Source organism: Macaca nemestrina, chromosome 1 (assembly GCF_043159975.1).
Source record: "Macaca nemestrina isolate mMacNem1 chromosome 1, mMacNem.hap1, whole genome shotgun sequence".
NCBI lineage: Eukaryota > Metazoa > Chordata > Mammalia > Primates > Cercopithecidae > Macaca > Macaca nemestrina.
This window is the reverse complement of record NC_092125.1, coordinates 17,324,656-17,351,517: the sequence shown is the minus strand read 5'-3', so window position 1 is coordinate 17,351,517 and position 26,862 is coordinate 17,324,656. Positions and strand designations below refer to the sequence as shown.

General features: G+C 40.5%; 1 protein-coding gene and 1 long non-coding RNA gene across 18 annotated transcripts in view; one reads left to right on the top strand and one right to left on the bottom strand.

Moving 5' to 3' along the window:
- LOC105499180 (DISC1 scaffold protein) overlaps positions 1-26,862 on the top strand; it is a 426,110-nt gene that overhangs the window by 194,165 nt on the left and 205,083 nt on the right. For 14 of the 17 annotated variants that reach the window (XR_011610479.1, XR_011610480.1, XR_011610478.1 and 11 more), the window contains exon 9: positions 7,572-7,760. Coding sequence is in view for 10 of the 17 variants with exons in the window: in XM_011771662.3 (XP_011769964.2) it covers positions 7,572-7,760 (189 nt within the window). In the remaining 7 variants the exon portion in view is untranslated. The other 3 variants (XM_011771667.3, XM_011771672.3, XR_011610485.1) reach the window with 3 other exon arrangements.
- LOC139357425 (uncharacterized) lies at positions 3,015-26,036 on the bottom strand. Its single transcript, XR_011610496.1, has 2 exons — positions 25,818-26,036; positions 3,015-3,147 (listed from the first exon to the last, which is right to left on the bottom strand). It is a non-coding gene; the product is annotated as an uncharacterized lncRNA (long non-coding RNA).

Sequence of the window (26,862 nt, the reverse complement as noted above, 5' to 3'; positions counted from 1 at the left end):
GGCACCAAATTTTCTCAAGCAGTTGGAAAGTTTTGTGTGTCCAGTGTTATCTTCCCCTTGTATTCTATGAAATATGTGGCCATCTGAAATGTTCAATGTGCAAAGCCAGCCGTGGGGCTCTGCTCACAGGAAATGCTTTTGGCTGTCTCAGGAAGTCATGGTGACTGGAAGAAATGCACAGCCCTGACAGAAAATGGCAGATTCTAGCTGAAGGGACCTCCAGGAAGAAGGGGGGTGGGGAGGGGAGCAGTTGGCTGGGGCTTGTTGGCTACCTCAGTTGCGCTTTTGTTCAGCCAGCCCAAGCTCACAGTGGATATCCTTGACCTCGCCAAGGGAAGGCTCTGAAATACAAGGGTAGATCTTGATCTGGCTTAACTGTGCATTTGAGCTTACAGTTCCTTGAAAGATCTGGTGTCACGCAAGACAAATTATACAGCACTCTACTATTTCTGGAGTTTGATTATTCTCAGCACTGGCTTCATTTCTTTTTTTCCACTAAATAAGTGTAGTTCAAATGTGGATAGGTGAAAGTAGACAATCTTAGGAGGATCGTTACAAACTGAAATGTCCATGGGTTCAGGCAAGTGCCGTGTGTGTGAGGGGTACCCCAGGTGAGAGGCCTGAGGTCAGGGCAGGTGAAAGGGGCCACGTGGGCACAGGATTCATCCCCTGCCTCCCCCCCCCCCCCCCCCCCCCCCCCCCCCCCCCGCCATGTGCTCTCTCACTTTAGTGATGATTCCTGTCCAGGTATTAACTAAGTCACTTATTGACATGAGATCAGAAGAACCAAGTTCAAGTTCAGCAACCTTGCATGGTATCCTAGAACTCTGAAACTTTGTGACCTTCACAAGGTCACCTCTGGGTCTAAGTTTTTTAACTGGAAATCAAGGACAATCATTAAGAGACTCCCCTTCCTGGATTGTTGGGAAGATTAAATGAGACAATCCATGTAATGAGAGCATTGTAATCTCTAAAATTGGACTCTCAAATAATGACCTCAGGTGAAGGAAGAACTGTTCAAAATGCCCCAGGTACTCTGAAGTACAGAGGGTAGGTTTTTTTTTTTTTTAAGGGATGGGGTCTTGCTGTGTTGCCCAGGCTAGAATGCAGTGGTATAATCATGACTCACTGCCACCTCAAGCTCCTGGGCTCAAGCAATCTTCTCACCTCAACCTCCCCAAGTAGCTAGGACTAAAGGTGCATACCACCATGCCTGGCTAATTTTTTAATTTTTCTGTAGAGATGGGGGTCTTGCTATATTGCCCAGGCTGGTCTCCAGCTCCTCAAGCAATCTTCCCATCTTCGCTTCCCAAAGTGCTGTGATTACAGGTTGTGCCACCACACCTGGCTGATATTTGAATTCAGAGAGGCTAAGTAACATTAGAACAGAATGGGTAAAGTCAGCTTCGGCATATGCCTAGGGATTTAAATTGTGTTATTTGCAGAATAAGATACGTTGACAAGTGCTTTAAAAAACCTATGAGAATACCCAGGTTTCATTCCCTTGTTGAAGAGCAGGCAGGCACAGGTGTATTGGGATGCCATAGGTGGCATATTCTTGTCCACACACCTCCTTCTGTGGCATTTAGAAAGGGCCCATGAAAGTTATGAAGTTTCAGGTCACAGATCTCTGATGGGACTTTCTTCAGCACTGACTTTCCAAATTTTCGTCACTAAGCTCCTGACCAATTTCAGCGGTCAGAGAGGTCTGCATCAAGCAAGGTCTGGTCTGAGCCTCATGGGCTTAGATCTGAGGTCAAAATACCTATAAAATTTTAATCAAGGGCATTGTAGCATTTTATCATGGCTTGGGTTTTGATATGAACGGTTTCTTTGGGAATTCACACTCATTCTGCTCTTTTAAAACGTTTGCTTTTATCACTGTACATTTTCCCAAGCCTTATTCCTCAGGATCAAAGAAAGGGCCCAGGCTTTAATTAATGATCTCTCCTATGTTTTACCAAGGGCACTGGTCTCTAGAGCTTGCAATGGGTTGCAAGGGATTAGGGGGTGTATTTCCAGCAAAACTTTTGTACTGGCACTTGCTCCGTATATGTAGTCTCTTCCAATTTGTTTTTGGAGATCTTTTTTTCTGACTGTTCACAGGAGGAAAGGGCACGCTGTGGCATATTCTGCCTGGTGTCTCTGGAGGCATAGTTGGTGCCCATCCCACTTTTTATTAACTCTCTTGGTTGAAAACACAGCCCAGAAGACACGTTGGGACTTCATAAGCACAGCCTAAGGAGGAACGTTGGAAAGTACAACATTGTACATGTGGCCACCCTGCTCCAACACAGTCACACCTCCGTGCTGGTCCTCCCGCGAGCTCCCCAGAGCGTGGGGTCCCTTGAGGTTCTTTGTGGCATGTGGTATGGGGCTCGATCCTCAGCTTCCTTGACTTGGCCGTTGTTCAGGATGGAAATTACCGATCCAGGAGAAGTTTTATTTGTGTTACTGTTTACAACTTGAAGCTCATGCAAGTGCGGTCTGCTCTCCTGTGGACTTTGCGGGTTTTTCCTAAATGGGTCCAACCCAGCAGCGTGGCATTTGGGGCACTGTTGTTTTGAAGCAACTTCCTTGTGAGTTTAGTCTCACTTCCTGCGCCCTGCCCAGTGCTCTCTAACCAGGGCTCCTATTTCTTCTTTTGGGACTCTTATATTCTTCCCTCCCGAAATCTGCCTCAGTCTGTCCCGGAATAATCTCTCTTCTCCTCTGACCTCTCCTAGTGTTTGCTTTTTCTTTGGAAGGCACCTTCTCCCCTTTATTTTGTGGTAACTTCCTGGAGAGCAGGAGCAGTACTTGTTCTCTTTTGTGTTTGCCATGTTGCGTAAAACAGTGAGAGACAAACGCATGAGTCTCAATAGGGTCTTTATAAAATCATGGCATTGGAAACTATGGACTTCAGTGACAGATGATATGTGCTAGGCTTCAGAATGCCCTTAAGGTGGGAAAACATTTTGTATCATTTTCAACATTTGTATCAGTTTGAAATCTGCCTACTAAGTAACAATAAAGAAGTTAGCAACATAATTTATGCTTAAGAGGAGGGGTTCTGGGGTGATGTTCCAGCTGGAAACTTGTCCTATGGTTTACTGCACTGTGATCTTCAGCAAGATATTTTAGTTCTCCAGATTTCCGTTTTCCCAGCTGTAAAAAGAGATAACAATATGAATTTCAGTGAACATAAAAAGCACCCGTTATTTTATATATTACAAAGAAAGAAACATTGCTGTCAATTAAACAGTAACAGTGCTTTCTATGGTTTAGAATTTTTATCTTATACTTACGGATATAGCTCTTTTAGATGTATTTAGGCTTTTGAAAAATCACATTATCACCCATTAAAAAGGAAAATAAATTGGTTAAGGTTTTCCTAGGCGTCTTCTTGTTCAGTCTGAGTCTTCTGCAGCACATTTGGACTCAAAGTTGTCGAGGTTCGTGTTTCCCCACACATCATCATCCTCTGAACCCCTGAAGTTGTTGGGAGGCAACTTTTTCTCCCCCAAGAATAAACTGTTTTCTGTAGGATTGTCTGCCAAACTGCTAACACCTTTCCTCAAGTTTTGAATGCTGGTGCTTTCCCAGCCTTACAAATCCACATCAATACAAGATTTTCAGGCAACAGCCAGTACGCAGATGGTCCTAAAATAGTTTGTACATTGAAACACCAGGGGGTTGCAGATGGTCAGCCAGGGCCAGGAAAACAATCCAGTTATAACCACTGCATCCTGCTACTTCCTGGCTGATGGCGATTGTAGGGCACATCCCTGTTTCAGAGATGTTAAAACGTAAAATAATAATAATGATAGTAATAGTAATATAAGCTATAACCTATTTCCTAAAGTTGTGATGACATTCAAAGGTGAGAAAGTTTGTAGCTATTATTGTGATTATAGTTACTATAAATTCTTAGAAAACATAGTGGGGTTTTCTAACACTAATTTGTGGGGCACTCATTAATGTTATATATTTAGTAATTTATTGTTCAGTGTTCATACTTTAAAATTTCCTAATTTTTCCTCTTTTTAATTGAGGTATGGTTTACATTCAATGAAATGCACAGGTCTTAAGTGTTTACAGATCTTGAATTTTGACACCTGTGTTACAGACAGCCCTATCAAGAGATAGAACATTTTCATCACTCAAGAAACAACACCCTGTATTGTCCCAGTCATCATCATCCCTCCTTTATTCTGATACCTTCTACCATGGATTAATTTTGCCTGTTCTAAAACTTAATGGAATCATGTGGCACTACTCTTTTGCATCTTTTGTAAAGACACATACATGTTGGCAGGGCACGGTGGCTCACGCCTGTAATCCCAGCACTTTGGGAGGCCAAGGTGGGCGGATCACGAGGTCTGGAGTTTGAGACCAGCCTGGCCAACATGGTGAAACTCTGTTGCTACTAAAAAATACAAAAATTAGCTGGGCGTGGTGGTGGACACTTGTAATCCCAGCTATCTGGGAGGCTGAGGCAGGAGAATCATTTGAAACCAGAAGGTGGAGGTTGCAATGAGCTGAGATTGCGCCACTGCACTCCAGCCTGGGCAACAAGAGCAAAACTCCATCTAAAAAAAACCAAAACACAAAAAACCAACAACACATATATGTTGCTGCAGGCATGAAGGGTTTGTTTCTTTTTATTGCTGAGTAGTCTTTCATTGCGTAGCTCTATTATTCTTTTTGCATTTTCCTGCTAATGCACATTTAGGTTGCTTCCCGTTTGGGACTGGCTCTCAGGCATAAAGACACTATGAACATTTATTTGAGTGCAAATATTTTTGATTACGTGTTTTCATTTCTTTTGTGTAAATGCCTAGAAGTAGAATTGTTGGATTAAAGGGTAGGTATACATTTAACCTTATGAGAAACTGGCAGAACTTTTCTTGAAGGGACCATTTTACATGTGTGAGAGTTCCAGTTGCTCCATACCCTTGTGAATGTTGACATTTTTAGTCGAGTTAATTTGAAACATTTGAGTGGGCTTGTAGTAGAATCATTATGGTTTTAATTTTTCTTTTCTTAATGATTAATTATGTCAAATGCTTTTTCATATGCTTATTGGCCATTTGTGTGTCTTACTTTGTAAAATGCCTGTTAAGTCATTTGCCTGTTTTTTTTTTTTTTTTTTCCCTTCCTTCCTGACGGAGTCTCGCTCTGTCACCCAGGCTGGAGTGCAATGGCATGATCTGGGCTCACTGCAAGCTCCGCCTCCCGGGTTCACACCATTCTCCTGCCTCAGCCTCCGGAGTAGCTGGGACTCCAGGCACCCACCACCACACCTGGCTAATATTTTGTATTTTTGGTAGAGATAGGGTTTCACTGTGTTAGCCAGGATGGTCTCCATCTCCTGACCTCGTGATCTGCCCACCTTGGCCTCCCAAAGTGCTCGGATTATAGGCGTGAGCCCCCGCACCTGGCTCATTTGCCTGTTTTTCAATGGCATCATTTGTGTTTTAATTGTCAAGTTGTAGTATTCAACTTCTTTGTCAGTTAGACATATTGCAATGATTTTCTCCAAGTCTGTGACTTGTCTTCTCACTTTTTAGTGGTATCTTTTGATGAGGAGTTTTTAATTTTGATAAAGCCCATTTATCCTTTTTTAAAATAGTGTTTTCTGTATCTTATCTGAAGTTCTTGCCTACTCCAAAGTCAATAAAATATTCTTTTAAATTTTTTTTGTAGAAGCTTTATAGTTTTAACTTTTACATTTGGGCCTGTGATCCACCTTTAATTAAATTTTTGTATGGTTTGATGTATGAATCAAGGTTAATATTTTTCCCATGTAGATAGCTAGTTGTTCCAGCACCATTTATTGAAATACTTTCTTTTCCTTATTGGCTTGCTTTGGCACTTTGGTTGGCTGTATATGTGTAAATCCACTCTTGGACTGTTTATTCTATTCCATCGATCTATTTGTCCATCTATATGCAATGCCATATGACCTTGATTTATAGGGGCTTTAGCCTTAGTCTTGAAACCAAGACTAACTTTTTAAGGATTGCTTTGGTTTACCTAGGCCACTCCTCCTCCTCTTCCTCCTCTCCTCCTCCTTATTCCTTCTCCTTCTCTTCCTCCTCTTCCTCCTTCTTCTTCCTCTTCTTCTTCTTGTTTCTGCTTCTTCTGCTTTTCTTCTTCTTTCTTCCTGTTCTTCTTCTTCATCATAATCATCTTCTTCTCCTTCCTTTCCTCCCTCCCTCCTTCTCCTCCTCCTCCTTCTTCTTCTTCTTCAAGATGGGGCCTTGCTATGTTGCCCAGGCAATAGTGCAATTATAGTGTACTACAGCTTCAAACTCATGGGCTCATTCTTCTACATTTTATTCATTTATTTTTTTATTTATTTAGAAGTGGAGTCTTATTCCATTGCCCAAGCTGGAGTGCAGTGGCAAGATCTTAGCTCACTGCAACCTCTACCTCCCGGGTTTAAGCGATTCTCCTGCCTCAGCCTCTTTAGTAGCTGGGATTACAGGTGCTTGCCACTGTGCCACTAATTTTTGTATTTTTAGTAGAGATAGGGTTTTGCCACGTTAGCCAGGCTGGTCTTGAATGCCCGACCTCAAGGGATCCACCCACTTCAGCCTCCCGAAGTGCTGGGATTACAGGTGTGAGCCACCATGCCCGGCTCACTCTTCAACGTTTTAGAATAAGCACACACATTTCTACAAAACAGCCTCATAAAATTTTGATTGAAATTGTATTAAATCAATGAATCAATGTGGAGAAAACTGAAATCTTACCAATATTGAACCTCCAGTGTATGTATAATAATTTAATCTTTTAAATTATTTGTCTTTGTCTCAGCAGTTTTTGAAAAATAGTTTTCACTGTAGAGGTCTTGCACAAATTTAAAAAAAAGTATCTGTTAGTATTTTGAGTTTTAAAATAGTTTGTAAATTGTATTTAAAAAAAATCATCTAGTTTTTTGTTGTTGATATTTAGACATAAGATTGATTTTTGTATATTGACCTTGTATGCTGCAACCTTGCTACATTTAATTTACCATATCTTTTGCTCAGTGCTTGACAGAATTTCTTGTTTATTCTTGTAACTACCTATGAGTCAGGTGTTATTGCAATCATATTTTATAAGAAATTTGCCCCAGATGTGCTAATTTTCTTGCTCCAGGTCGTGCAATTTGAGTAACAGGAGGAATTTAATTTAGGTCAACTCTGATTATATGACCCAGTCCCCTTCCACACTGCTATAATATGTAATCTCTTTGACTTTTGTATATTATTTGAATGGAGTGACACATTGTGGTTCCTCTGGATTCCACTGGGACATTTTTGTGTCATCATATTTCATGGGACATGGCTTAGCCAATGGAACTCCTAAAACAGACATAACAAGAATAAGGTGATAAAAAAGACTGGTGATTTTTCCAGTTTAAGGAGGGCAGTATTTTTCCAGGTTCTTTCCCCAGAGGACTGCTAAGGAAGTTGTACATGATCTCAAAGTTCTGTTTCTTTGCCCATGCTGTGAATGCACATTAGCTGCTGCTAGATCTTCCATGTGTACGGATGCTGTAAAGCTTGTTTTCCCTCCTTCTCTCCCACAATGTGCTGTAGGAAACCATTTCTGTACAGCTAAAGACCTCACCGAGGAGATTAGATCATTAACATCAGAGAGAGAAGGGCTGGAGGGACTCCTCAGCAAGCTGTTGGTGTTGAGTTCCAGGAATGTCAAAAAGCTGGGAAGTGTTAAAGAAGATTACGACAGACTGAGAAGAGAAGTGGAGCACCAGGAGACTGCCTATGGTAGGTAGTGCGCAACTGTTCCTTGGCGAGATGTTGATATTTGTTGTGTTTTGTGGCCGGGCAGGATGTTCTGTGCTTTATGTGAACGTCACTGTGAAGAGTGTCACGGAGCACATGGCCCTTTTCCTTGGGGACGTTTTTGGCAGGCGCCTTGGCAAACTGAATGGAATTACTTGTCAGCTTTTGTTTTCATATTCCCATATGACATCTTTCCTTTTTCTGTTCCCCATCCCACCCTGCGTTTGCTAATAGCCTTGTTATTATTTAGGGCAGTCTCTCCCTTGACAAGGTCTTGAGCATTTTCTTTGTGTGACAATTATCTTCCTTTTGTCTCTTGGCTCAGTCTCCTAGTCTGCACAATCATAGACTAAATCAGGTTGATCTGAGAAAATCGAGGAAAGACCACAAAGTGGCTCTTCTATGTGTGCGCTTTTCTGAGAGCTGCTTTCCCCAGGCAAGATGATGTCGAAGATGTGAATGCTGCCTTAGCCAAAGTGTCTGCTGGTCAGAGGAGTTCAAGTGTTCTGAGTTCTTTCCTTTTCCAGTTGTTAAGAGTAACAGGTTACTCTGAGATTTGCACCCAGAGGGATGGTCTCAGAAGGCGCTCGTTCAGTGCAAATTGAGATAGTAAAAACTTATTTCTTAAAACATGTAAGGAATTTCTGATGATTCAGTTTCTAATATACAGAATAAAATCATTAAAAGCAAATTCAGATTTAATCTTTATTAAATACTGGAACCTGTTTCTGCGCCAGTAAAATGACAAGAATAAAATCTATCTCCTAGGCAGATTGGTACAGATTATTTACAAAGATCCTGGAGTGTGTGTGTGTGTGTGTGTGTATGTGTGTGTGTGCCTTTCCATTGCCCCTAGAAACTAAAAGTCGGGGTCATTTATAGCATACCATGATTCCTAAATAAATATTATTTACTAAAAAAATTGAATGAAATATATATGAATAAACAGCTATATTTTACAAAGTATGCTTATTTAAGAAGACATAAGAAAAGAGCGGGGCTGATGGGAACCAGATTTGAAATAGGGCTTTTGTAAATATTCTGTAAATTGAAGTAAATGAAGAGTAGTAGCTATAAGCCAGATTGAGAAATATAAAATCCGCTAGCTGAAGTTAAGTGCATCAATTCGGGATGAATAAATTTTTTTTTAAATGCCTATCAATTTATGTAGAGAGAGGTTTCTTCACAGAGATATTTGAATCAAAGAGTATGTTCAGTAGTTATTCTGTCTTCTTTGTAATGAATACCCTGAAGTTGACTTTAACAACTCAGTACTTATCTTTTTTTCTTTTCATTCTTAAAGGTCAAGCGTTGTTTTTGCCATATATGTAATTACAGACTGTACGTTTGAGCCTAAATAACTATAGTACTAAGGAATGACAACATGGTCACCCGAGACACCACAGCCTGGTTTACTCTGTCGTGATAGGAATGAGGACTGTACATTTTAAGTAGGTTTCTGCTATTGAGTTTTTAAATGTATAAACAATGGAAACTACGACATTTCTCATGTTATTACCACATAACTTTTTGTCACAAAATGAAGAATATATTATATCCAAGAATAAAAAGGAAGTGAACAAATTTGAGCAAATTTAGTCCAGCAATATTTTCATTTGAATAGTAGAGCCTTGAAAGCCATTAATATCTCTTTTTAAAAAAAGAACCGTGCAGTTTTTTTTGAATCTCATCATTGTCACTTCACTAAGTATTTTCACAATGATGAATAAAACATAAACAAATGGAATGAGAGATTGCTACTATGGATGATTCTAAATTGCAGATGGCTCATTACTGTTGTGAAGCTTCTCTTTATGTTTTTACACTTGGATTTTGCTGGATCAGCCACCCTTTTCCCTATACATTGATTTACACATGCTTAATTTTTTTAAACCAATTTGAGGTGAGTGGGCTTTAGGTGAACCAAATTAATAATCTAGGGTTGAGAGTGTGGGAAACAAATAAATAATGAACTCTTCAATATATTGAAGCTTTTATTTATTAAAATATGATAAAACTGGGCCAAAGTCCATATTCAGCTATTTTTGTGTTTTGGGAGTTAAAAATTCAGAGGGAGCTGTGGGTTCAAGTTTAAATGTAGGGAAAGTACAAAGGAGAGTGTGCTTACGCACATACACATATGCATGCATGTACCATGACTCTTTTTAGCCTTAGAGAATGAAACCATTTAAGAAATGAGCAATATGTAGTATTCTTAAAAAAGATTTTGATTTCCAACAGTGGTTGTGGAATGCAGCGTTCAGGGGAAAAGGGCAACTGACATATAATCAAGCCACCCTGATTGTCAGGAATTCAGACTCTTCTATTTTGTTCTTCTCTGCCCCACAACTTGTGCCATTCAGTCCAACCCAGCTGACCCAGCCACATGCATGTCCAAGTCCAGTCAGATAAAAAGGAAGAAGGAAGAGAGCTCACCTTTCCCCTTTACATGCCCTTTGAGAAATCTGCACACGTCTCTGCTACGGCCACATCCCTGTGACCTTAACCTTGTTATATGGTAACAGCTACTTGCAAGAGGGGCTGGGAGCTGTCCTTACCCTGGGCAGCAGTGTGCCCTGCTGAAGTACTGAATTCTGTTTCCATAGCAAAAGGGGAGATTTGCAGTCTTAGGGAACAATGAGCAGTGTCTCTCATACAGAGACCTCTTAATGATGTGAAGTGTATCTCTCATGATGCACCTGAGATGAATTTGGTGCATGCATCACTTAAAATATCATTGTATCTTGTGTCTCTGGCTAGATTATGAGTCCACTGAGGTCAGAACATCGTCCTTAGGTTTCACTGTACTGCTTTGGTATCCAGCATGATGTCTTCTAAAATAGTAAATATACTATACCATCGATATTTGTTCACTTACTGGGGCCAGATGTTAAAATGACACATGAGTCCTCTCTTCCTACATTTTAGATTGCAGATCCAGACCTTGAATCTGCTGCTTCTTTATTCATTTTCCAAATTAATGAGGGTAGTGATAAGTTTGTCTTTCTTGGAAGATGTTTGAGTTGTCTGAGTCGGACTTTCAGTTTGGGGGGTCAGCAGATAGAACAATATGGTGATAGAAAAGGAACTGAAATATGTCAAGGTACTGAAGGGCAAAGGGAGACAGATCTCATCACTGAATCCATTGGCTTTTGTCACCAAGACACAATCTCTATAAAGAGATGCTAAAGAAGTGTGCTTTAACTCCTGTCAGCTGTTCTTGAGACTTCAGGAGAATGCATTTGAATTCTGAGCAATGTTAAGTGCAGTGAAATAGAAGGAAAAGCTAAATCTATCTTCCAAGCCTTGAATATTTATGAAAATTAACTATAAACATTTAATTATTGTGGATTCCAATGTGTGTGTTTATTTAAAGAAGGGTGGAATGAAAAAAATCAGCAACTTTTACAGTTCGCTACATCTGCTTTTTTTTTTTTTTTTTTTTTTTTTGAGACGGAGTTTTGCTCTTGTCACCCAGGCTAGAGTGTAATGGTGCGATCTCTGCTCACTGCAATCTCTGCCTCCCAGGTTCAAGCGATTCTCCTGCCTCAGCCTCCCAGGTAGCTGGGATTATAGGTGCCCACCACTATGCTCAGCTAATTTTTGTGTTTTTTTAGTAGTGACGGGGTTTCACCATGTTGGCCAGGCTGGTCTCAAACTCCTGACCTCAGGTGATCCACCCGCTTAGGCCTTCCAAAGTGCTGGGATTATAAGCATGAGCCACCGTGCCAGGCCTATAACTACTTTTCAAGAAAAAAAGAGCCCTCAGATTTACGCAACTGTTTTCCACCATCCCTTGTGTATAAATTGGTAATCTGTATTGTACTTTATTAATATTGTTGATTTCGCACTGTAACTCAGCTATAAAGGAAACCGACGTCAAGGGGAGAGATTTAATCACAGAATAATCAGGGCTAGAATTTTAAGTAGGACATCATTAGCATGTTAATGAATTTTCCCACCTTATGCCAGCTGCCGGCGTAGAAAAGATACTGCAGATGTAGCTAAAAAATCTGGCTGGTTCCCTGGCCCAGTGAGCTGTCAGGAATCTGTGGAGGGGGATCCATAAGCTAAGTGAAGGGATTCTCAGTGAGAATACCAAACAGCAGGATTTTGTTTTTCTGAGAACGATGATTAACCATGCCCAGCCTAAACTCATTTGTCTTTTGGTGAGTAAGAAGGGAGTGGGAGGCAGAGAAGGGGCAGTTGAAGGGTAATGAAGTTGGAGTAGAGGCACCTTTCAAATTACGGTTTGGGGTTAGTTTGCTTCAGACAGAAAAGTTGTAAGTTCACAATGACAAGATCCTGCCCTAATTTTTGGAACAATCTCGTAATTTTTGAGCTTGAAATAGCTAATGAAAGGAAGCACAAGTGTCTTAGTCCATTTGCGTTGCTATAGAGGAATACCTGAGGCTGGGTCCTTTATAAAGAAAAGAGAATGCTTTGGCTCACAGCTTTGCAGGTTGTCTAAGAAGCATAGTGCCAGCATCTGCTTCTGGTGAGGGCCTCAGACTGCTTCCACTCATGGCAGAAAATGAAGGGGAGCTGGCATGGCAGATCACTGGAGAGAGAGGAAGCAAAAAGAGAGAGAAGGGACGTGGCACACTCTTTTTAACCACCAACTCTCCCAGAAACTAACAGAGTGAGAACTCACTCATTGATGACCAAGCTATTCATGAGGGATCTGCCCCCATGACCCAACACCTCCCATTAGGCTCCACCTTCAACATTGGGGGTCAAATTTCAATATAAGGTTTGGAGGTCAAAGAAAGGAAACTGTAGCAGCGACAGATTATACTGAGATACTGGTTTAACTCTGAAGTTGCTGGATGCAGCTACTTGCAGAATTTCACTTCACACCTATTAAGAAAAGTCTTTTAGTTTAGAAGTCCTGTGAGTTACAAGTTCTGCATATATAGGCAGTAATTCTTTTTTCCATATATATCAGATACATGTAGAAGAAACGTTCATGAAAAAGTAGAACAAAAGAATAAAATCTATGCGTCTCTTTTATTCGCAGGGAGAGGGAGGAAATGGAGAACCGGGACAATACATATAACAAAGACAAAAACAATAAAATTAACAAACAACAATAAAATTTAAAAACAAAGACAGAAGAAAATGCCAATGTCAAGTGTTAATTAGTTGGTTGAGAATATGATGTGATAATGAACTTCCTAGAAGTCAGAGCACAAAAGACAGTTGAAGCATCATCCTTCTTCCTCAAAAGCACCTTGAAAAGCACAGAGTTTTTTTGGGAATTCAGAGGGATGCTAAATTCTTCAAGACAATTCTCTTGAAAGCATAGTGGAAGGTCCTCCTGAAGAGATTTATAACACATGCAAAAAACTCTTTTACTTGTATTATTAGTTTTTACAACTTTTTATTTTAGGTTCAGGGGTACATGTGCAGGTTCGTTATATAGGTAAATTGCATGTCATCAGAGTTTGGGGTACAGAGTATTTTATCACCCAAGTGATAAGCATGTTATCCGATGGTTGTTACCAATGACCTCTAGGAAAAAACTTGTTAGGGGATCCCTTCAAAGCAGGAGAGACTGTGGACAGGAGAGACCGAAACCACATACACATTTTAGATATGTAGGTATGTACAGTTTTTCCCAGAAACAGATCCAGTTTTTCAGCAGATTTGTAAAGGGGTCGTTCTAAGATCCCTCAAATTTTAAGAAACATTAAGGTATTAAACTGTGGAGGTGAATACGGGCTTGGGCTAGTGAAGTTTAAATACGGCATCTTCCAGCGTCTGACATTATCCCAAGATGTAACTTAGTACCTAAAAAGTGACTGGAGACCACATCCTGTAGACTCACCAAATATCACTTCTTTCCTCTGAGCTTTGGCTAAGACCTACGTATAAGACAACTTAGCTCTCTGGGCCAGAACAGTGATAGCACTCTTGATAACAGAGGGCCAAGCCGTCTGCTTTGGAACCAGATGAGTGTTGCAGTGCTGTGTGTCAAGAAATGTAGAGGGTTATATGAGAAATAGATACGTGTCTGCCTTTCCAAATTCGGAATCTTCAGTCATTTAGATTAAAAAGTATGTCAAATAGGATCTTTTGGAAGAAATAAAAAAAATTCAAAATCTTTTCCCTCAGGTTTTTCCAATAGGCTGAGGTTTTAAATCTCTAATCATTTATCTTTGATTTGCCTTATTGATTACTTTATCACTTTATCAGGACCCTGATTAAATCTCTTTGTGTTTTTAATTTCTCTCCATTTTTTCCTTTCCAATTACATCCTTGCATCACTATTAGTATGATTATTTCCCTTCAGCCTTTTTTGCCTGTGAATTTCTAAGCTGAAAATTGCAACTAACTTTCTCCCTCCTTTATTAAATTGCTGTGATAATTATTTTGGGAGACATCCCCATACAGTGCAAAAAGCCTGGATTAGGATGTAGGGGGGCATCAGTTTAATCTCAGTCCTGCCCTTCCCTAATCATCTGCATAGCATCTGACATATGTAACATCAGAATGTGAGGCTCAGTGAATGAATAATCTTCAGCAAGTCACTGAATTTTATCTGAGACTCAATTGCTTCATATATAATACTGTAGAACCAGATCTTGAAGTTGCATTTCTATCCATCCATCCATCCATCCATGCATCCTTTCCACAAGCATTTATTGAGTACTTCCAATATGCTAGGTGCTGTGGCAGGCCCTCATGGTCCAGAGATGAATTAGATAGTCCCTGTGGCTACTGAGGTCCCTTTTAACTGTAGCCCCTTGTATGTGAATTTCCATAATTCAATTGATACTTTGTTCATTTATTTTCTAGCTCTCAGTAACTTTTGATCTCCTTTTCCCACTTTTATCCATATATAATTTTAGAAGTCCCTGCTATTGTTACGTCTTTTTTCACTTGTTTCTCTACTTGTTTCTATACTCCTTTAAAATACATAAGTCACATATCCCCCTGGGTGGAAATGCAATGATGTTTTCAATTATATTTCATACCAAATTGCAACAGGCAGTTTTTTTTTTTGACATGCTAATTTGTTTACAGCAGGAACTTGACTCTACGTAATAAGGTGGATACATGTATCTCTTAAATATCTGCCAGATTTTCTGCTTTGTAGATTATTTTTACTAATCAGTGCCTGTTAGAGTCTCTTTGTACATTTCATATGGACTCTGGGCTTGGGCTAGTGAAATTTAAATATGGCATGGGATAATGTTGGTAGACACCTGTACTCACACACACTCATATAATGTCCTGAAGATTAAGCTCAGAGTGATGGTAAGTGGAACTTCGTGATCTTAAAAAGAGCCTATTTGCCATGTTTTGGGTGAGGGGATTATTTTTTGCATGGGGACCCTACCATGTATTGCAGAACATTTCACATCCCTGGTCACTGCCTGCATCCAACTCTTCTTCCCACCACCATTTTTCAATGCCCGTAGGTAGGAGTGGCGCCACACTCAGTTAACTGCACAAGTTCAGTTTATGCTTTATGTTTTAATATCATCCATATGGTTTGAAAATATATTGTTATGATCATTAGAACTTGCCTGGAATTAATAAAACTGAATTCTATTATTCACGTTATCTTTTATATAGATCCTTAGAGGTTTAAATATAAATTCTTTGCAGATTTCTACTTCTATTGCTCTTTACTGTGTATGTTCAGTATGTGTTTCTTGGGCACAGATTTCTGTATGCATGGATGAGCTACAGCTATTGTGGATTTAATGTTTTCTTTGAAGAAAAGGAATGATCCCTTGTATGAAGTCACCCTCTTTTTAGTAACAAAGACTTACCCCTTTCTTCTTGTTTCTCAAGTACTTGAGAACTAAGCACTGTGCTAAGGCTTGACATACTTTAGTTATCTCATCCTCTGGACCACTATGGTGCTGGCTCCACTGGAATCTCTGTTTTACAGATGAAGAAGCTGAGGTTTAGGAAGGATCCTGCCACAGAGCCTCCAGGAGGCAATGCCACCATCTGAATCCTTCTTAACCTGCCATTTTACCTTTGACATTGCTTTTGACATTTGTTCTTTATGAACTTGACTCCTAATGTCAATGTATCCATCCCACAATCTCATCGCCCTACCTAAATACCACACTCATAGATTCATAATTATGAAACAAAAGTCTACCAAAAGTCATCTATTGCTGATGTTGGACACCCTGAAAAGACGGGTAATTTTTTTTTTTTTATTTTTGAAGTTTTCAAGCACCCGCCCTATATTTTGTGCCTGAAATGATGATCTACTATCTGCCATGTTGCTAGAGCAGATGGATAATTTAACTCAGTAGTAGGAGGTTCTATAGGTTATCACCCTATGAAACTTTTATGTATCTTTTGTATTGAAACCTTAATTCTTTATTTTTGAAGGGTGACTAAGAGAAACTTGGCATACTACCATAAATTAGAGAGAAGTTGAGCTATAGCAATTTAATTGGATACATATTTGTTAACTTCAAACCAGATTTTTTGTATACTTTCAAAGAACTGTTGCTAGTTCTGCTTCCTGTTTTAAAATGCTGAAACATCAATGTTTTCCTTTGTAGTCCTATAAATAAATGCATTGGTTTTTAGATTGATACATTACTCAGTTTCTTGTAAAGAAGTAGTTAGAAGCCCTTTTGCTTTTAAGAATTTACTAATTTGTCATCCTATTGATTATAAGGAATTCAATTTGCAACATGTGATGTCAATATTTCTAGGCTTCTTTTGAGTGAGTTTTGAACTTTAGTTAAATAAAACAACTTTTTTTTTTTTTTTTTTTTTTTGAGACGGAGTCTCGGTCTGTTGCCAAGGCTGGAGTGCAGTGGTGTGATCTTGGCTCACTGCAACCTCTGCCTCTCGGGTTCAGGCAATTCTCTGCCTCAGTCTCCTGTGTAGCTGGTGGCGTCTGCCACTGCGCCCAGCTGATTTTTTTGTATTTTTAGTAGAGATGGGGGTTTCACCATCTTGGCCAGGCTGGTCTTGAACTCCTGACCTCATGATCCACCTGCCTCAGCCCCCGAAAGTGATGGGATTACAGGTGTGAGCCACTGCGTCCGGCATAAATAAAACAACATTTAAACTATTATATAATTTAGGATTTTCAGGAATGAATGTTGATTCTTTTTTTTTTTTTTTTTTTTGAGACAGAGTCTCGCTCTGTCACCCAGGCTGGAGTGCAGTGGCCGGATCTCAGCTCACTACAAGCTCCGCCTCCCGGGTTTACGCCATTCTCCTGCCTCAGCCTCCCAAATAGCTGGGACTACAGGCGCCCGCCACCTCGCCCGGCTAGTTTTTTTTTTTTGTATTTTTAGTAGAGACGGGGTTTCACCGTGTTAGCCAGGCTGGTCTCGATCTCCTGACCTCGTGATCCGCCCGTCTCGGCCTCCCAAAGTGCTGGGATTACAGGCTTGAGCCACCGTGCCCGGCCGAATGTTGATTCTTTATAAACCAAATTTGATTTTATGAGGTTTTGTGGAATTTAATTTTACTAGGGCTAAATATGACATCTTTTATGTGGTCACAGGTTTTTCAATGATTAATTTGATACGAAATATTTTATTTTCCTTTTTGGCATTACCATGAATTATGGTTTCCTGTACACACCCCTGCCATTTTAGCTGTGTGCTTTTTCTTTGAAGCTGCCATATGTTAACAACCCAAGGGAGATGGTATTTATTAGAGAGATCATCATTTGTTGCTAATTTGATTTTTCAGATTCTCTGAGCTCTTATAAAAAAGAGAGAGTATGCTGATGAATGTTTTCCTGCCCTGACCACTTTGAGGAGCTAGTGTTTGCTGCCCTGGGCCCATTCTACTTTAGTCCCGTTATGTTTTGGACTTGGGGATGGCCACTCTGTATGATCCACTTTCCATTGAGGCATTCTGTAATTGGGGAGGGTGGACAACCTGAGTGAATGCACTGCAATTCAATACTTATGGCCAATACAGAAACCATCAAGAATTGCTTAAGGATTTACTGACTTGGCATCATCAAAAATTTATGAGGCAGGCATGCTCACATTCCACATGCCTGCATAGTCATAGAATGTCGTTTTTTCTTTTGACATTATACTTTCTGGAGTCTTAATAACCCATTAACAACTGATGACACACTTTGCTTTTTGTTTTAATTATAACCAAATTTTATTTGCCAAAATGATGTTTAATTTTTTGGTGTATGAACCCATTTTGAATGTGTCTCTTTTCCTGTGTTTACTATGACTGCTTTACGCTTCAGGTCTCCCCAAATCTGATATTTTCCCTCCCCCAAAAAGAATCAAAAGCAATTATATTATGATTGTATGGTCTGTCAATGAATGGAGGTCTGTCTGGTTTGGACAAAGTGACTGAAATCTTGAGCTTCTTTTTAACCCTGAATTGGATCCAGCATTCAATTTGGTTCATATGTACCAATTATGTCGGGTGAGACACATACATTGGAATTTGGCAAATGTCTGTGTAGCCTTCACCCAACTCCATTGTTTTCAGAGACTGAGTAAAAGTAGTGGCTGGATACCAACTTCATGTCTGCCCCAAGAAGGTCACCAAACACTGACATTCCCCAGTGGTCTGGAATCCTGCAAATCTGTCAGCTTTTGGAAGTGATGTAATTCTCCCCTAAAGATTATAGAGAAATTCTCTGAAGTCAAAGCTGATGAAACTTCTGGAGTTACTCTAGGATAAAATTATAATTTATTTCAAAAAATACCTTTAGCATAAAATAAAATTTTTGAAATGAATGAAAAATGTTTATCATACAACTTCTATAACAGAGCCCAGGTTGCATTTTTAGCATCCTCTTCTGTGCTTGCAGCATAGGAAGGCTTTTTACAGACTTGTACTGAGGATGCAGTACATCCTCCGTCTGAGGATGCAATTGTACATCCTCTGTCTGTCCTTAACCTTATAGGACAATAGTGAGAGCATGGCACCAATTAATCCTCATAACTGTACTTTGAGACAAATTTATTATTCCCAATCTACCGATGTGTGAAACTGAGGCTCAGTGAATTAACAGAGTTGCTCAAGTTTCTGTATATGGGAAATCAGGAACTGGAATGAGACTCATCTGTCTCATTTCAGAGCCATACTCTTCATTATACACTTCTGTGTCCCTGGTTGCAATATGGTATTCCAATTTATTATTTGTTATGTACGTAACAGTTCAAGAATCAATATACTGTGACTTAACTACCTCCTTATTCCGAGGTGTTTAATGATTAGTTCATGAATTTCTTTCTGAAGATAAAGTGCCAAGAGTGGGATTAATGACCCAAAGAGTGCAGTCATTTTTATGGCTGCATACATGCTGCAGATTGATTTGCAAAAGGATTATAGCAATTTAATTGATACTACCAATCCATCCTTTCTAATAATAAGCATTATTTCTTAAATGATTATTGGTATAACAACAATCGAGTGGTATTTAATTCATGCCTCGTTTTTGCATGTCTTTTTCTAATGCATTCAACTTGTTTTTTTGTGCCTTTATAATTTTTTTTTTTTTTTTGGGACAGGGTCTCACTCTGTCACTTAGGCTGGAGTGCAGTGGCATTATCTCGGCTCACTGCAACCTCCAACTCCTGGGCTCAAGCGATCCTCCCATTTCAGCCTCCTGAGTAGCTGGAAGTACAGGCATGTGCCACCATGGCCTGGCTTGGTAGAGATGGGATTATGCCATGTTGCCCAGGGTGGTCTCTAACTCCTGGGCTCAAGTGATCCACCTGCCTTGGCTTCTGAAAGTGTTGGGATTTCAGAGTGAGCCACTATGCCTGGCCTAATTTTTTTCATTTTGTGTTGCCTACGTCCTTCGTCTATTTGTTTTATTTTGAAGGAGGCACCTAGTGGTTTCCTTTTCTTTACGTAATATGGTTATCAATCATTTTTTCCTATTTGTATGTGTGTGTGTATTTGTGAATTTACCCCCTCATCATGATTAATAATGGACCAAGAACAAAGTATAAAAAATAATAACATGTTGAGACAACAGTGTAGAGTGGATTTTAAACTTCTTAAGGCATTAGGGTGCAAATGATGTACTAAACAACGTAGACCGATCTTTCTGAGTAAAGCCATCCTATTTCCACTCTGTGTATTAATATGCATTGGACCTGGCCTTTCAAACAAATGTGATATTCAGGGAACTGTCGCAATCGAGACCTTAATAAACCAGTTTCACTTTTTCCAGTAAACCTGTGAAAGGTATTATTTTACCTTTTCTCCACCGTTAAAATGCAGAAACTGAGAGAAGTACTCAGTATCCTACCCATAACCTTATTTTTCTTCAGGATGCATCTCATGTTTTGTACTTCACTGTCTTTGGCCCTTTTTTTCTTTATTATTTCCTATTTTCTTAAGTTGATCCTTTATAAAAGCAACTACTGCTTACTGGACTATTTTTTTCCTTCCAGAAGCATGCTGTTATTTCATAGGTGAACGGGTAGTGTCTTGATGGTGTCTGTGGCCCTTGAAGCTGCAGTTTAAGGGAGGGGGTTCAAAGAAATGGTAGAGAAAGGCTGTCCCTGTCCTGGAAGGATGCCAGACAGGATGACCTTTGAAACTGTCACCAGGGGCATGAAAAACGTGTTTGCAACAGTTCCCTGCCCTTCTCTGCACAGACGATATGCAGCATTTGGTATTAAGGCAAAGATCCTTTTCCATTGATGATGTGTAATCATAAATCATAAGCAATTTCTTTCTTTCTTTTTTTTTTTTTTTGAGACGGAGTCTCCCTCCGTTGCCCATGCTGGAGTGCAGTGGCGCGATCTTGGCTCCCTGCAAGCTCTGCCTCCAGGGTTTTCACGCCATTCTCCTGCCTCAGCCTCCCGAGTAGCTGGGACTACAGGAGCCCACCACCACGCCCGGCTAATTTTCTTGTCTTTTTTAGTAGAGGCGGGGTTTCACTGTGTTAGCCAGGATGGTCTCGATTTCCTGACCTCGTGATCCGCTCGCCTCGGCCTCCCAAAGTGCTGGGATTACAGGCGTGAGCCACCGCGCCCGGCCATCATAAGAAATTTCTATGATTTCGGATTCAGGAAGGCACCTTTCTACCTGTTGCAGCAGTTGGGAGTCATTCTCCCTCCACCCCGACTACGTCTTCCCACAGCTTTTGGCTCCTCTGGCTGGCTTTCACATTCTCCTCTCCACCTTTGGACTATCCCACACCCTTGTCTGTCCACACATTCACTCCCTACATCCCTTCCATGCCTAATCAGGACAGCTCTTCTGACCACCTTAACTTGCCACGATGTCCGCGTGCTCTGGAAAAAGTGCGCTAAGCCCCGCCCCGCCCCTCCCCGTGTGGTCTGAGTCGGACCCCACTGACTCTCCTGTATACACATCCTCTGTCCTCCTTGGACTCCTATTTATAACCAGTCTCTCTGTTCCCACGCTGCATGGCATTTGATCTGATGCTGGGAAGGTAATCATTATCCTCCCCTTAATGTTTCAGGATTATTCATTCTATTTTGCCATGTCTAATGTAATATTTAATAGCATCTATGAAGAAGCCTGAAGACTATAAATAAATGCTCTCTTTGATATTGAGAGGGTTTTATACAATATAAAATTTAGAGTACATTTTTTTTTTCTCAGGAGGTCTGACATTAATATTAATCGTGAGCCCCAAAGTAGAAGCTTTTATATTTTAGCGTAATGAAGTTTACCATATGTTTCAAAGTCACTTGCAATTGTGCTTCTCATAATGACAATTAGAAAGGTCATCCTGTCTTGCCAGGCTCTATTAGGTATATATTCCAGCTCGTGACTGTCACCGTGAAATGTGTTAAGGCACTTTTATGCAAATACAAGGGGAGACATGGTATTTTTTTATCCCAAAGTATAGCTGTTTACAACTAATTACCAAACACGGAACAAGGCTATTGTTTGCCTTTACATGATATATGGGCATAGAAATTTCTAAAGCAAATTCTCCTCTGTCTTTTCATTGATTAAATTATATGTAGTCACCCTCTTCCATGAAGCTTTACATGATGAGGTCCCCAAAGAACTGAATAAAGAAATTTGTCATTAAGACACTGGTGTATTTCTGATTTATATATTTTTTTCTGCTTAACTTGAACAACTTATTAACTGCATTAAAGTATGGAAACAGTTATTGTATTTAACTCTCTACATGTGAACCTTGAAGAAATGATGGGGCAAAGGTGAAAGGAAAGGGAGGAGATGAGGAGGTGGCACAAGTAATGTTTTCTTACGGAACTTGTAGAGGGATAAACCTACATTAGAACCAAAGCAGAGAATTCCCGGGAAACTGAAACATGCCATTGTGGATGTGAGTCATGGGAACTGATGCTGGAAAAAAATAGTTCCTAATCTGGCTTGGGAATGGCAAATTTGGTTGCCACAATTGAAATATTAATCTACTTCTTTGTATGAATGCCCTTTCATTTATGCCTTTTTCCCTCTAAGAGGCTTCGGTCTGAATTATGAGAGACAGGCTAAACTTCTCTATTCAAGCCTTTAGAATTTGCAAACATTTATCAATAGAGAAGAAAGATGGATAAAAAGTTCTGGATTCATTAATGCACAGCCATGGTCTCTACAGTTTTGAAATTTCTCACTTGGGAGAATACTGGAGAAGAACCCGTGGCCCATGAAGCATTTGACTGTTGATATTTCATACTCTTCAAATGCTTTAATTTAAAAAATTGATCTATGAATTGAACATATATTCATGGGATGCAGACACTGCAGAGAGCTGCCTCTTCCTAGCCTTTGTGTTTGAGCTGTGTTCTGGTCGCTTAATCACCCATCTATCTGGAGTGGTTTGTGTTCAGGGTTTTCAGAGGCAGTGACTCCATATTCCTCAAGGAACTTTCCAGGCAAATGAATTTATTACTTTTTTAATATTAAAAATGATCCTTTTTATTGAGAGTGATAGAAAGGGAGGAATAAACAGTTTTAATAGCCCTGCGACACATAGGTGGAGGAAAAAACCGCCTCCATGCTTACGTAAATAGGAAGGAGAACAACTGTAGCAAGAATGTAGAAAAGGATTCCTTTCTTCCCTCTTCCACTCTCTTGTTTATTGCCCTCTGGCTTAAAGCTGTTAACATTGGGTGAATGTCCCTGTTGTCATCTTGCATTATACCTCGTCCTGTTTGTTGTTGATAGGGATGGATATCTGAGAGTCTGTCTCAAGAGTTACATGTAAGTTTGTGTAAGGCCCTTCTTTTGCTTCTACATTTTTGCTCATTGTTTGGATGCATTTTGTAGGACTGTGAGCTTGTTTAAAACACCTGTGCAGCAGTGGACCCTTGTGTCACTGCCTGGCCTCTCATTCAGAAGCCTTAGCTGTTCCTCAACTCCCACAACACATGTTGAGCACCTCTCAGGTGCCAGCCACTGTAATAGGCACTGGGGAGTGGAAGGGTGACAAGATATGATTCCCGACCTCAGGAGGTTTGCATTCACTGGTGGAGGAGGCATATGTACACAGCAAATAGGACATGATGTGTTGAAGGATGAAATGAAGCAATAAACAATGGGTGTCAAGACAGCAGAGATGAGGACAACCAATGATGCCTTCGAGGAGCCAGGGAGAGCCTCACAGAGGAGGCAGGGCATGCATCATGGCTTGGGGATGGAAGGGACAGAAATACTGTTGTATTAGGGAAGAGGAGAGCACAGACTCAGAGGTCAGAGGAACATGGCACATCTAGGAGACAGGAATCCAGTCCCAGCCCTGCCACTTAGCAGCTGTGTAGCTTTGGGAAAGTTTGCCGATCTCTCTGAGTATGTTTCCTCCCATGTAAAATAGAAATGCTACTACTACTAATATTGACCTCCTAGGACCATGAGTAGATGAAGTAATAATACATGTAACAATCTTGGCTTAGTGCCCTAGCATATCGTAAGGATTCAATAAATATTAGTTTATGTGATTATTAATCTGGCTGGACTGAAAGGTGTAAGAGTGAGAATGATAGGAGATGAGGCTGGAGAAGTGGACAGAGCCGAACCATGAGATACCTTTTCAGCAGGCTGGGATTTTCAAGATTTCCCGAAGGTCATGGCTAGCCCTTAAAATAACTTGGTTTCTGTATCCTCCACTGCTCCTGAACATTCTTGTATTACAGTTGTGTTCATCTATTTGCGTTGCTATAAAGGAATACCTTTACATTTATATATAGGTATTATGTTTATATATAGGAATACCTTTATATTTATATATAGGTATATTTATATTGCAGGGTAATTTATAAAGAAAATAAGTTTATTTGGCTTATGGTTCTGCAGGCTGTACATGAAATATAGTGCCAGCACCTGCTTCTGGCAAGGCCTCAGGAGCTTATAGTCATGGTGGAAAGGGCAAGGGAGCCAGCCAGCGTGTCACATGGCGAGAGAGGGAGCAAGAGGAGAGGTGGAGGTGCCAGGCTCTTTTTAAACAACTGGATCTTGTGTGAACTCATTACCACGGAAAGGGCACCAAGCCATGCATAAGGGACCCGCCCCCATGACACAAACACCTCCCACCAGGCCCCACCTCCAACACTGAGGAATCACATTTCAGCATGAGATTTGGAGGGGGCAAACATCTACACGATATCGAAAGTTGATGATTAAACACAGTCTCATATAAATGTTCTATCTCCAAGAAAACCTAAACATTGCATACCTATTATAGCTAAGGTAAAAAATACTGACAACGCCAAGAGCTGCCAAGAAGGTGGAGCAGGCCAATTGCTCATACGTCCCTGGTGGGATGTGCCAGTACCGCTGGTGGGGGTGTAACAGTAGATGGATGACAGTGGCAGTGGCTTATGGAGTCAAACATTACACTTGCCATGTGGCCTGGCAGTTCCACTCCTAGATACTTATTTATCCTCTAGAAATAAAAATTTTTATCCCACAAAACTGTAATGAATATTTATAGCAGCTTTATTCATAATTGCCTAAAACTGAAAACAAGTCACACGTCCTTCACTGAGTGGACAGAATAGCAAACTATGGTACCTTTGCATAATGGAACACGACTCAGTAATAAGGAACAAACTATTAATATATACAACAACCTGGCTACTTCTCAAATGCATTGTACTGAGTGAAAGAAACCAGTCTCAAAAGGCTACAACTGCAGCATCCTATTCATATAATCTCTGGAAAAGAGACCTCTAGGGGAAGAGTTTAGGAGTTGGGAGAGGGGCTGGGAAAGGGTCTGATTAGAAATTAACAGCCCAGCTGGGCCTGGTGGCTCAAGCCTGTAATCCCAGCACTTTGGGAGGCCGAGACGGGCGGATCACGAGGTCAGGAGTTCGAGACCATCTGGCTAACACGGTGAAACCCCGTCTCTACTAAAAAATACAAATAACTAGCCGGGCGAGGTGGCGGGTGCCTGTAGTCCCAGCTACTCGGGAGGCTGAGGCAGGAGAATGGCGTAAAAACCCGGGAGGCGGAGCTTGCAATGAGCTGAGATCCGGCCACTGCACTCCAGCCTGGGCGACACAGCGAGACTCTGTCTCAAAAAAAAAAAAAAAAAAAAAAAAAAAGAAATGAACAGCCCAAGGGAATTCTTTAGGGGCCTTGGAATTGTTCTGTATCCTGTTTGTGGTGATGGTTACAAGTTACAGCCCATAGAACTGTATAACAAGTGAATTTTACTGCGCGTACATTTTTAAAAATTTTTAAAAACTTGAAAATGTATAGCTCATTTACCACATGCTTTACCTGTCTAATCTCATTAATCATCTCTGTGAGGTTGATGTTATTATTACAGGTCGAGCATTCCTAATCTGAAAATCCAAAATCTGGAATACTCCAAAATCTGAAACTAATTTTGAGGGCTGACATGCTGCTCAAAGGAAAAGCTTCGCTGAAGCATTTAGGATTCTGGGTTTTCACATTAGAGAATCTCCACAGCTAACTCTAATGCAGATATTCCAAAAGCTGAAAAAAATCCAAAACCCACAACGCTTCTGGTCCTAGGCATTTCAGATAAGGGATACTCAACCTGTTTATCTCTTAGTGCCTTATTATATACTACTATTATTATTATCGACTGAGCAGAGGCTTTGTGACGTTTGGCCCAAACCCACATACCTTCCAGGGGGCAAAACTTGGCACAAGCCAGGTGTGGGCACTCCCCAGACGCTGAATTTCCACAGCATTGCGAGTCACCCCTCAAGGAGTCACAGAGTGGGAGGTAGATCTTTCTCAGGCTCTCGTCCAGGCTGTACCTCAGTTATCTGGCTCGCTGGTCAGTGTCATTGCTCTGTGCATCATGCTGGTGCACCTTTGCAAAATGTGCAAATGTTTTAAATGCTTAGTATCAGAGAGGGAGTTGCCTACTGAGTATTTTCTGACCCCTCGTGCTGTTGGCTAAGTGAAATTTGGCTTCTTTTCAAGGAACTGCTACCTCCCTAGAGGGTTTGTGTGATGACACCAGTAAAAACCTTATTCAGTTTTTGTTCAATTCACAGCTTTAACTTCATCTTCTTAAAAATCACTCAGGTTGTAACCAAAGGCTGCTCTATGGCTGAGTAGAACTGTTAATTATTAATAACTGTTAGTCAACTACGTAGTTAACCTCAGACCAGAGGGGAAGAGGTAATTCCTTAGACACACACACACACGAAGAGCAAAATGTTAAGGTTAGAAAACAGTAAAAAGGATGAAGATATTTAATTCTTTTTGCATACTTTGTAATTATTTGGTTAAATATCTGTTTCCCCAGCCTCTGTGCCAGTTTTTCTTGTTGTTTTTTATTTTTATTTTTTTCAGAGAGAGGGTCTTGTGTTGTTACCCAGGCTGGAGTCCAGTGGTGCAACCAAGGCTCACTGCAGCCTCAGACTCCTGGGCTTTGATCCTCCCACGTCAGGCTCCCAAGCAGCTGGGACTACAGCCATGCACCACCATGCCTGGCTAATTTTTAAAACATTTGTTTTTGTAGAGATAAGATCTCTCTCTGTTGCCCAGGCTGGCCTTGAACTTCTGGTCTCAAGCAATCCTCTCACCAGTCTTCTCACCCTAGTCTTCCAAAGTGCTGGGATTACGTGAGCCATCGCACCCAGCCTTTTTGAGGCTATTAGTCTTCTGTCCCCAATTCCTGTAATCCTTGCATAGAATAGGGGCTTAGTAAAGGTCT